The following is a 12,665-nucleotide window of genomic DNA, read 5'->3' as shown; positions in this document are numbered from 1 at the left end:
ATTTGATTAGAGTCGTTTGCCCAAGGAGCTGCTGTGGCTGCTGGGCTGCAGTGAGGCCCTTGTTCCCCTATTTGCCCCGGAGAAAGGTTCTGACGTGCACAAGCAGCCTTTGAACCGGCCCCTTCTTTTCTTCCCCTTTAACCTCATTTACCACACTCTTTTAGTTTCTCTCCCCCACCCCACCCCTCTCCGTCTGTGGCTGCTCACTAGCGGCCTGCCTTTGGCTTCATCACATCACAGCAAGTGAGACAAATGACTGTTATAAATTAAGAGGAACCGCTGCTTTGGTGTCGTCTCAGCTTAACCCCAGCACTGCGTAATGTTTTATACAATGCTTCGCGAGTGGGCAGTACATCTCTGTGGGAAAGGTGAACCTGAGCCACAGTCAAAATACATCCATCTGTCATTAAGTATTGAATACTCCAAACAGACTTTATCCATAACCTCTACTTTACAGCCATTATGTTTGCAGGTGTACTGTATGTCTGGAAGCCGTCGAATTTCGTTTTTGCAAAGAAGCGTGTCTGTGGGGGAGAAATCAAACCAAGACTGAAAATTTCTATGCCAACCAATCGAGTGACTCGTGGAGGTGGTGGGGTTGGTTATTCACACCAGCAGTTGCAACGGAATTGAAAGGAAGTGGGCGGAGCTTTGACAGCGGCAGATTTTGCCACAACCACAACCACAATTTCAGCTAGTTGTCTCCAGACGTGTGTCCTCTTTACAATGTGACAGAGTTATGTCTGGCTTTGCGAGAGTAGTCATAACCTCAATGTCAACAAGGGCAGTGGAGCAGCAGCGTTGTTTAATAATGATATCTTTTTTCTTTTTTTTTAACTGAGAGGCACATGAGTCAAGGTTTTGTAGTTATGCAAAACTGTATCAAATAGGGTTGAGTTGATGGTGTGTCTGTTTGTTGTCTCTTGCTGCCATTTATCAAGAAATCCATGCTTTCCATTTTTCACAACCTTTATGTTGCTTAAAGTTAACTTAAATTCAGCATGAATTAAAGTTTTAAAATTTGTCTAATAAGGTCTAAAAGAAAGTTGTGAGAACTGCCCATGGTTTGTAGACGTAGAACATGTGTTGCTCAATAATAACAGTCTAAAAGTTACGGTTTTTACAAAGGTCATCTTTGTCAGCTCTACCTTTTCTACAGATGCCTTGCAGCCTCAAATGCCACACCAGGGCAACTGCTACTTTCATTATCCTGAGACTGTGTGAAAGTGCAGACTCAATTTCAGACAAAGTAGGAAGGCAAGGTTCTTTTTTTGTTGGTGTTGAAAGAGCCGTTACAGAAAGGTGCTCTTGTTCAATTCAAAAGCGCCTCAGTTTAGGTCTCGCAAAACACAGTGGCTTAATAAGTCATTCAATAAAGCTGTCCAGTTAACTTTTTATTGCCAGCCCAGACCTCAAACAGCGGTTGGTTTTGTGACTCACAACTTGAGTGACAAATGCAAGTTGCAGATTTTAGTCACTGTTTGTTTTCCAGTGTAGTGAGGACTACTCATAGCATCGACCTCCTTGTCATTTTGTTAACCTATTAAGGCAGGATGCAACGTATGTGTGTATAGGAAGTTTTGCAGCAAGTGTTCTGGTTTGTTGTGGCTGAACCTGAGAATTATGTCTTCCAGTCAAGGTCTTCATGGGTATCTGTTTCTGCAGAATTTGTCTAATCTTCCATTAGGGTTGAAAGAAGCCCTCAGGTGGCTGATTTTGCCCCAATTCATCCAAGGCAGAGGCAACTTACGGCTCTTAAGAATCTGTAGCTACAGCAAAACGGTTAGCATTTAGTTTCACTACGTATAAGCCACGTTCCTGGTTTGGTTTGTTTGACACAACATACCAAAATTGAATATGCAACATACTGCAGAGTCCTGAAGCCCTTGTTTATCTGAAGGGTTGTCTTATGTCTTCGGACTTGGTTCACCTGCTTTCATTGACCAGTCTTGTATCTGGTTTGGCTGCTTAGGGACCCTTAAGGTCTCAGTAATGGGGTCTAACTTCAGGTGGAATTTCAACCCAAGGATTGTGTTTCTGAGAGCAAAAGAAGGCGTGTAATCAATCCACATAGGCTTAGAAACATGTAAACAACAACAAAAGGATTTACATGTGTGTAAAATAAGTCTATTTTTCCGCAGCAAGTATAATAGTATGATCAGCATCTAGGTATTGCCTCCAGTTATCTTCATGAGGTTTGCTTTGTTGTGGTGATAGATCTGCTCAAGCTTTGTTCTGGTTGAGATAAATAAGAGCTTAGAGGCATGTTTAAATTTGGCTCTTTTCCTCAATGGGTATCAACGAGGGGGTGGGAAGACAGTTTGCTGATGGGGCAGATATGCTCAGGAGCAGGTTTGGACGCTCTCCATGCTGTTGATCGGGATCAGAGAGGGATGCAGCGCTCAGATGAGAAGTGTTTGATTGTCAGCTGATGGGTCCTGAAGTGTCTCTTCGCTCCACACTGAGAGCTCACTGAAGTGAAGAACAGGGCGAGTTGTTTCAGCACATAGGCTCTGTCAGAGTGGTAATTGTTGGTGTAATGAGACGGTGCTGCATGGGATTAGCTCTCTTTAGGGTAAAGCAAACATCAGAGGATCATTAAGTCTTCTACGTGATGCCTTTCATTTATAGGAAAGCGACATTGCATGCATGGACAGAATGTGCTCGACGTAGTTGCAGAAAGCATTGACGTAGTGGTGATTAGGGCTGCGACTGATTATTTTCATTATTGCTTGTTGTGTCTGAATAGTTAAAAGAAATCTGTCCAATGATTTAAAGCAGAAAAAGCAGCAAAAGTAACTGGAAACAAATGGAAGGCATTTTTGCTCGATGTTTCAGTGGTGAAACAATTATCTTGAAATCATTGTCATGTCTGATTCAATGTCATAGATATATCAAGAACATGTGGGCAAGCACTTGAGGAACACACTGGAGTCTTCAAGGTCATGTCAGAGGACGGGCAGGAGGAGGGGAGAGAGTATTGAACTGTCAGAATCATGATCGGCTTTATTGGCAGAGCACGTGAAAACACACAAGGAATATGATCCTGGTTTTTTTGCATTGCTCTTACATACTTAGACAGAAAAATACATTACAGCTAGGAGCAAGGACAAGAAAGCTGGACAAATAAAGGTGAAGAATATGTCTTACATAAGTTTCCTTTTTCTTCTGTGGGGTTCACAAGGGTGACCCTGGCGATTGATGGCTCCTCTGCTGGTCCGTCCTTCTGCGCACTCTACCAGGACCTTAGCCCCTGGAGTCACATGTGGGAAAGGCTTTTTTTATTGCACCTGGGAGATGCATTAAAGGCACAATGATCTTTGACCTTGGGCTTCATCACCCTGGCAACACGGGACACGAACAATCGTCACACTTAAAGAGAGCTGGGCTGCGTTCCCTTAAACTCTCGTAAACGCTTGATTGTATTTCATTCAAAAGGCTCGAGTTTGTGGGATCTTGTAAAGTTGGAAAGCGCTGTCACTGATGCATCTGTGATAAATGAGAATCGTCCGTTAATGAAAATACTTCTGCTCTTATCAGTGAGGTTTGTTATAATGGCAAATTTACACACCTTTGTTTCATTAGAACCTTGTCATTAGGCCTTTCTTTTATTAGCCTTATATCAATAAAAACCCTTCTTTCATTAGCGGAACATCTCAAAGGCTTGCCTTCATTAGCACAAGGTTGTAAATGCTGGATGCGATTTCATTAGCAGCCTATCTTTAATGAGGAAACCCCCAGCGTGTTTACGTTGCTCTGATCCCCCATGATCACTGGTAAGGATAATGCTGATTGGCTCCAAGTGGGGGGAAGGTTTGAGCTTGTCCCCCGAAGATTGGAGCATACACTTATTAAAGCCAATGAGATCCTTGCTGCTTAGAAGTGAAGAGCAAGATCAAACATTCCTGTAATCAAGGTCCTACTAAAGTATACGTGCCAAGACGTATCGATGCAGTGCGATAGGGAAGATTTAATGACAAGACATGTACCAACCTTACCACTCATGACAGCGGATCCTGAACCTGCACGTACATGTCTGAGCTGCTGCTGCCACACTTTCATCATTTAGTTCAAGGCCTGAAAAGTAAAGCCCTTCACTGAAAATGATTTATGCTGCCAATAGGAAAAAGACACGTACATGCCTCTGAAATCCATAGCTTCTCAAATATTTGTACAACTGTCAAGTGGCTGAATGTTTGATTCATTTTTCATAGCTTGATTTCTCTGAAAATGACAAAATGTAAATTACCAATCTATGTATTTACTTTGAAAATAAAAAAAGGATAAAGTGTCTTTTTCTTCAGGTGAAATTCCGAGTGTTTGAACACCATATTTGAGTATCGCTGCATCCCGTGGGAACATAACTCCAGTGGATGGCTCGCAGTGTTGCGCTCTTTTCTGGGGGGGGAGCTGCTGTCTGCTCAGTTTACTCCTGATTTTGGAAAAGTCCAGCTTGACTGGGAGCCTGGGCTCATATGTTAATGCCTTAATCTTCAGTGACATTGCTCAGAGCTTTATACCATGTGTCATTGTTTGCCCTTTAACCCCTTTGTACAACCAGGAATGTGCTGTGTTACTGGAGAATTGATTCGCTTGGTAAAGGTGGGGGGAAATGCCGCTGATTGTAATAGATTGAGCAGGACTTTGAAGCGGAGTTTTACAAGATTCTAACAAGAAGAAACCAGAGTTCATGGACCTCATACAGGAGTACTGAAAGAACTCCTTCTGCAATGAGATACTCGAGCAGGAGCAGTACTTTTTAGTGTAAGTTCTTGAGGATAGCAAAGCATCTTTAAATATTCTGGTGTACTGATGGAATAGTTGATTGATTTTGATTTTATTTGTCTTTTAACGTTTGGGAAATTAGGCAAGATGGACTATTTAATTAGTATTTCTTCAATAGTTGACAATTGCAAATGGTCTATCTGTCATTTATAGTCTTTGTGTAGACATAAATGTCAGTTATATGAATTGGTATTGTTTTTTGTACCTTTTGAAGCATCATTTGAAATGTGTTCACGACATTCTGGATCTGGATATCATTTATTACGTTAATACTAGCTATTTGCATGTACGACACTGTTAAGCATCATCATCACCATCTCCATCATCGCCATTGAGCTCTTGTATTGGAGTCGATGACTGAAATGATCTCAACTGACAAATTGCACCCAAGCTAAGAGGAAAAACATGTTTATTAGTGTTTTTGAACTAATCCCTTAAAATTGACAACAAAGTTTTTCAGAACTTAATCACACACACAGTCTTGACTCAAAGCCAGTCATCTCTTAAGCTGTCATTATGTAGAATCAAGCATAGAAACATAAATTGTCATTACGCTTAGCTAATGCCCTTCCAACGTCTTTACACTTAATGATACCCATAAAAAGAGAGTTTTAGAGTCGCCGCTATTGTTTTCTGTTGACTTTTCCCAACGTCTGATAACAACAATCGCATTATTGTTCAGCAAACAATGAGATATGGCGTACAAGGAGAAATATGTTTACTTCTAGTTTAATGAGACAGTCAAAATGCCCTGCGCATCTGTTTTATTTAATTCACAATGTTCAGGATGATCTCAGTCTGCCTGCGTTTGCTCCTGCTGGTCCAGACTTGCTTTGCCCTGTCAGTCCCTGCTTCATCCATAATGCTAATCAAAGCTTTGAAGGATGCATCGGACATGTATTTGCCGCCCACCCCCCCCCACTCCTTCCTCACACGTCCACGTATCTGCACACGCACATGGCACACACTCACATTTGCACACCCTTATAAGCAGAACGTATCAGCATCCCAGACAGCTTATCATGGGGAACTAATTCAATATCCCTTTGCCTGTTTTAAATGTCATTCTCTGAGCTCATCCGGAGTGACATGTTTTTCATGGTGGAAATAAAGGCGCTTTATTGAGCTCAGAACGCAGAGATGTGTGTGGGGGGGGCGGGGGTCCTCCGCCTGCTGCTCTTGATGTTTGCTGGAAATCTAAAGGTCCTCATGAGGAATGAATAAAGTTTGGATTTGCAGAGATGTGCTGATGCCAATGAGATCCGCATGAGCTACCCAGTCGATAAAGACGGAGAGAATCCTCCTCTGACTGAGGAAAGTGAGGTTCACACAGAAGTTTCTACTCTGGCGAGAGGCAGAGTATCAGTCATGAAATGAAAGGCCACCCATATGCCACTTTAAGCCAACAGTATTCAAGGGATATTCAGGAAGGTTGTTCGTGTTAGGGTTAGTGCTACAGGATTAGAGTTTGGAACATATTTGCAATTCATGGTTTGATTTATGGTGCATTTGGTTCCACCTTTACGTATTTTATACATCCTGCTCCAATGTTGAATATTAGAGTACTGTTATTCAAGAAATATTTCAGCAAAACATTTCTGCTGTAGGTTTATTTGTTGCTCTTCCTCTTTGCTGGATAATATCAGTGACGAGTGAATGCTGGTCTGGAGGGGGTACAGCCTACTCAGTTGCTTCATTGTGCCGGATAATGACTTCCCTATTGAAAATGACCCCTGTGACCCCCAGAGACAGACAGTAAGACGGCCCCGTCCAGCCCCTCGAGGCACCTCGGCCCGATCTGGCCGTTTGCCCACACAGAGCTGGTAACCTCAGTCCCCTGCCCAGGCCGCTTTTTGCCTTCCTCCGGGCCAGCTTTGCCCAGTATTCTGCAGGCTCTGTCCGCCCTCTGAAGCCCTCGCCCTGGGTACAGCCACAGGGCTGACATGAGCAGTGAGCTGGTGAGGAGGTTAGAGTGAGGGCCAGCCGGCCACAGAACTGTAAATGTGAGAGGTTGGCAGGGTCTGATGGTGGCACGATGTTGGCAGGAATACATTTTTAACTCTCTCCTCACCCAAAGAGCATCAAACAAGGATTCCCTAAAGGCATAATCCCATTTTTGGCATTTGCAGGCCTTTGTTTCACCAGTGATGTATGCTCACAAGAGTCCCGTTCATTGTCCACCGGACGCCATATTTCCAATCTATTTCTTTCTGTGTCTAATTTTTCCTCATGTTTTCCATTTCAGGGTTCCTGAAGCCCCAGTGCTCGTTGGCTCCTCCCATGCAGCGAGGTCGCTCGGGCGATGCCTGTTCCTGTTTCAGTGGCATGTGTCCCCTCCACCAGCGTCGCCTATCCTCAGGTAACACTGACTGTATAAACAGACCTGATGTACTTGTCCTTTCTTGAGTGAAATGTAGGAGAATGTTTGCCTTGCACTTGCAATAGATCTTGTTAGCTTCAAGTCATGCATTTGTGTCAGACCAGTCAGCATCCTATGAGGAACGACTGGCAGCTGCGGGCGTGGTTTAGGTGTGTGTGTGACGAGAGATGGTGGATTCTAAAGAGGTTAGAATAGATGCTGCAATAGATGCTCCATCGTTAATGGAAAAGATGCTTCGCTCTTTTCCTGTCCCGACTGTCTTAGGCTTCTGTGATTGACGGGTAAAGACAGACGGCTCATCTAATCACCTGCTAAGTGTATTTTTTGAAGTGCCTGCCCGTTTCTAAACAGTTTGAATGACTGGAAATGTGGCGTGTCAGATTAGGAGTATGCACTTGTCCTCGGTGAACCACCAGGTGGGGAATGGTTTTGGTAGTATTGTTAGGTAACTCGGATTTGCAACAGCAAAATGAGGATCTGTTTTTTAAAAGTGCATCTCATCTTATTTAATTTAATCTGTGTCAAGACATCAAAGGCAGATCAAAATATTTTTCAGAGACCAGTATATAGTTGCATAGTTTTAGTTTATTAGTTTCGAGAGATAGTTGAAATAGTTGTCGTGTCAAAGTAAACAATGATATTTTAGGAAAACAAACAGACAAACCCTTTCTAAACACATATATTTTCATTGCATTAGTTTGAACTGGTTTTGCCATACAGTGGAAATTTTTGCTCTCTGACAAACACACATGTAAATGCCAGTGCCTCCAGCAGAGGTGTGGCTGGGGGCCTTTTTGGAAGCAGTGTTCAGTCTGTTTTTCATGCTTAATGGTATCTTTGCATGTTACGGACATGTCAACAGTGACAGTGTGAGACCAGCCCCTTCCTCCAAAACACCTCGGATCTCCCGCCCCCCAGCAGGGTCTGACATCAGTGGACATTCTGAACGAAACTGTCTGGTACTGTATGTGCGTAATGAATAGGGGACGAAGCTGTGCAGAACATGTGGCTGCTGCTAATACATTTATCACTCTATCCCTGAGGCTCGCTCCCTCTGCCGTGTCAGTGCTGTGACCAGCTGAGCTGCCTGTCATGTGAGGAGAGCATGACTCGTATGGCAAGACAAAGTCACATAAACATGTAAACAGCTCAACGAGAGCAGTCGTTTTATTTTAAAGTTTGATGCTTTTGTGTATATATTTATCCTTGAACCAGAACCTCTCAGTACATGAAGGATGTAGGCGTTCATTCAGGCTTATTTTTAATGTTTTGTGTTAGTTCTGAAAAGATGTCTTTGAGCAGAGCATTAGTGCACATAAATATAGAAGTCCTTTTCTTCATTTATTTTTGGAGAACACAAGCATTTCCTAATAAAAACCGAGTGCTTTTCCTCTTTGTCTTGTTCTGAATTAGCTTGGAGTTTTGTCTCTTTGTTCCATTTTGCACAGCACTACAAACTAATCACTCCTTTCTGGTCTGCTTTATTAAATTCATTTCTACCCTACTTGAAGTGCTCTTAGCTGCATCAGTGTAATTGCTCGTTGAAGCGGTTCGTTGGATTTGAAAAGGTACAAGTAAATATTATTAAGTGTTCTGTTCAGTCAGCCCTCCAGTGCTCACGAAATTTCGTAATCTGTTTTCTAAACCAGGGCAAATTAGGGAAAACACTTCAAATATTGAAGAGAAGACATGGAAAATTTTAGCAAAGAGGTGCAAATACAACCAAAAAAATTCAATACTCTGTCTCATAACCCTGTTCAGAATCTGGTTATAAGCAGAGTATCTGCATTTGATAAGCAAACAGAATCCATGCATGTTTATTTTTTGTCTTTATCAAGTCTGCCTTGAGGTCCATAATTGAAATCATTAAATTTTACCTGCCAGTATGTGATTAAATATGGTTTCTAGGGGTCATTGAAATCCTCATAAGTTGGAGGATTTAAGGTAAAAAAAAAAAAAAAAAAATCAAGGCTTTTTAAAGTGCTTGAATTTATATTAATGTGCACGAATAGAAATTGCAGTTATTTTGTTTTTTTTTTTTTACTTAAAATTAAATCAGCTGTTTTTAATTGTTGTCCATAAACTTCTGTTAAACCTGCCAGTTCTCAATATAAAAAATTGTCACTGTTGTAACAATAACTAATCTTTATCCAGGTCTCAAACGTTGCCATTATGGATCCTTGAATTTAAGGGAAGTGGGCCTGGAAAGTCTTTGAAACGTCATTGAATTTAATGCACAAGAAGGTGTGGGAACCCTGGTTTAAAAAAAGATGTAATGAAATTTACCAACATGATTGCACTGATCACATCCGTCACTGGAAGCATGTATTAGTCATTTCAGAAACATGGCCTTGATACTTTGAAAGAGGTAATCGAAAGGGAAAGTGAATTGAAATGGATAGTACTGGTATATAATATATGTTATTCAGACAGTGTAAGTATTTTTGGTTACATTGCCTTTTTATTGCATGAACCATTCTATAAATGCAAAGTGAAAGTTCAGAACAGGACACCAACCACTGAGGCACATGGGAATTATGTCCCTGCTGCAGGTTCAGACGTCTCCAGGGAAACAACATGTACATGTCTAACAATTATGAAGAAGCAATTCTGTTGTACTGTTTTCTACGCTTAAAAGAAAACAGTGTAATTCTGTATATCTTATTGTTGTCTTTGGAACAGTAAGGGTTTTTAATGCTTGGTGGAGTCAAAATAAGAACCCACTACCCTCTCTTTCACAGGCATACTATTTCACGGACAAGTTTCAGCACGATCGACGAGGTGCACAATTTTTTCCACCAACCTCACCCCCATCTTTGTGTATTTTACAGAGCTATCTTGATTGATTGCAGCATTTTTTACTGTCACAGCCTGCAGTAAGGGTGTACGTGTTTCCTGAACAATTAGGAGCATCTGGATTAGAAGTATAGTCTTGCTGAAGTATGTCGAAGGTTTTCCTTCTTTGTGTTGTGGCTATTTTAGGAGCTGGAGCGTGCTAGGATAGGAGGCGCAGTGGATTATTTTGTCTACCTCAGATCCAGGGGCAAATGGAGAGGACAGGAGGAGCGAAAGTGTTGAAAAAGGTGCAATAAGCTATCTTCTGTTGTTGTAGTTTTGCTACAGGAGATGTTAAACAAATTCAGTGGTGTGTTAAGAGCTCCCTGAGCAGCCAAGAGCAGAGTGTACTTGTACAGAAAGTGAAGTAACTGTTAAGTCATAGCTGCAGAGGTTGGACAGCCGCTCTGGAGTCTGAAGTTTATAGACCCTGTAATAATCATGGGTCTAATTATGGAACGTGTTACTATAAATCCACCAGTGTCCCCAGATCGTGTGATTGTCCTCCAATCTCGATGTTCCAGCCGGCCGGCTACGGCCACAATGACAAGCTGCTGTGGGAGGTGCGAGGCGTGTAGCGGTGACCAAGCAGGAGGTTTCTGGGAAGGCTTGCTAGCCTCGCCCGGGGAGCCGTATTCAGCAGCGATCTGCTGAACTCCAGGCCGCACACTGATGTGGCCAGGCTCCGGTTTCAGTGGTTTTACATTGTTTGGGCTTTTCAAAAACAAACTTACTGGAATGGGACTGTGAGAAACGCAGCGTTCGGGACCTCGCTTTTCCGCAGGAGCATTTCAAAAAGGCAATCATTTAGTGTTTTTTATGAGAAAACGGAGTCATGATGGGAAAAACATTTTTTTCTTTTTTGGAATTGTGGTGTATGAGGTGAGAGAGAGGGAAAGCATAAAAGAGAGACGGCATTGAAAACAGGGCTTTTTGAAAAGGCCCTCACAATGCAGGCCTTGTGCTGTGATTTGGTCTGTCCTCACCGAGCTGAGCAGAGGAATGGAAAAGATTATCCGCAGGAATGTCTGGGGTGCCCTCAAACGGAGCGGGCCGCGTGACTGGCCAATGGGAGCGAGGCCTGCAGAGCGGCGGGCTAATTTTTTCCTGATGAACTCAGCCGCCTGCTCCACAATGCAGTCTGATTGCCAGGGCTGAACCCACATATGGTCTGTGTTTGGAGGGTCCAAATGACAGGACCAATTCTGCTTGGAGAGAAAAGGGGGTGGGGGTGTTGGACGTAGATGATTATTACTGGCTCCCCCTCTTTTTTATTTCATTAGCTTTGGATGTGGCTGAGCGGTGTGCCGGAAACCCACCGACATGATCTGACTGTCCCACCCGTTGTTTCTCACTACCTGCTGTGGTTAACCCACCAGGTGTTTTTGTGATTCATCATCTCTTTACTGATGGTGTTTTGTACAAATAAGTAGCAATTATGCCCAAAGCCAAGCCACATAGTGTTCACGGCCGTCCCACTTCATTACCATGCCTCAGAATTATCTCACTGCCTCACAAATCCTGCCAATTAATTTGGAACCCATTTACTATTCGGAGGACTTGGACAGCGGCTCCATAGCCCGTCCACCTCGACCAGGGCCAGAGTAAACTACAGGGAAATGCAAGTGACACAGCTCCAGCTCCGTGCAAGGAATGTGTGCGCGCTCACTGTTTTTCTGTGTGGCGCTTTTTAGCATCAATGCGGCAGTAAAAAGCCATGTGGTGGGCCTCCGGAGAAAGGCAGCATGTGTTTGCAGACCTTGTGGTCACACAGCAGGGTTTGAGTGTAGAAATTGGGGTAGGGAGACGAAGGAGGCTAAAGAGAGAGGTTGAAGGAGGGGGTTAAAGTGGCTCCCGGCTCCTCATATTTCCCATCGCGGGGTCCTGCAGAGGTGAGGAGGGTCACAGAGAGGGAGCTCGTTAGCCTCAGCGTGCTCCATGCTCCTAGCGCTCTAATTGGCTGACCGGAGTCAGCACTCTTGCTGGCTGCTTCCTGTTAGGTCAGGAGCCAGAGGGGCCGGAGGACGGCAAGCTGCCGATTATTGGCCCTGGCCCCCATTCATTCAGGACACTACATGGTTTTTTTAACGCACAAACTCCCAACTTTCCAGACTCATCTTGAGCAGCAACCAGCCAATCTCTGCAGTTGTTTAAAGGAGAGGGGGTTTACTGGAGGCCAGAGGACTGGCGTTTGTCATAACTGGGATAAGAACTGCCAAACTCTTCGGTTAATTGGCTTTTTTAATTTATATTAAACTAACCAGATACTGTTAGAAGTGAAATTTGATTCCTAAGATATACAAGCTCTTCATGCTGCTCTTTGAAATCGCTGACACTTGAAGAGGGTTTGTACATTGCAAAAAAATGAAATGGGATGGGACACAGAAATGTAGCCAAATGAGGAGATTTGAATGCCTTTCCTGGTCCCTGAAATGGAAACACGAGAACAATGATAGCGTGATAAAATCTGGCCTGGTTAGTATCTCTCCCTAATGTGATTTAACAGAAGAGGGCTCATTGTTGAGAAATCTGTCATCTAATTGAAAACAACTTTGTTGTAGCATATTTACAACCTCACAGCTGTTGTTGCTTGGTGTCAGATGATGGATGTTATTTAATACAAATGATGGTATGTTGTGAAGGATGATTGATTTGTGAAATTCAA

At 43.1% G+C, this 12,665-nt stretch overlaps 1 protein-coding gene across 2 annotated transcripts in view; it reads left to right on the top strand.

The window, feature by feature from the left end:
• The window catches only part of rxraa (retinoid X receptor, alpha a), a 125,082-nt gene that overhangs the window by 23,633 nt on the left and 88,784 nt on the right, over nt 1–12,665 (top strand). For both annotated transcript variants that reach the window (XM_049603511.1, XM_049603512.1), the window contains exon 2: nt 7,031–7,144. In XM_049603511.1, the coding sequence (XP_049459468.1) occupies nt 7,031–7,144 (114 nt within the window). The remainder of the gene's footprint in view (nt 1–7,030; nt 7,145–12,665) is intronic.

This window comes from Epinephelus fuscoguttatus, linkage group LG18, assembly GCF_011397635.1.
Source record: "Epinephelus fuscoguttatus linkage group LG18, E.fuscoguttatus.final_Chr_v1".
Taxonomy (NCBI): Eukaryota; Metazoa; Chordata; class Actinopteri; order Perciformes; family Serranidae; genus Epinephelus; species Epinephelus fuscoguttatus.
This window is presented reverse-complemented; position numbering and strand designations above follow the sequence as displayed.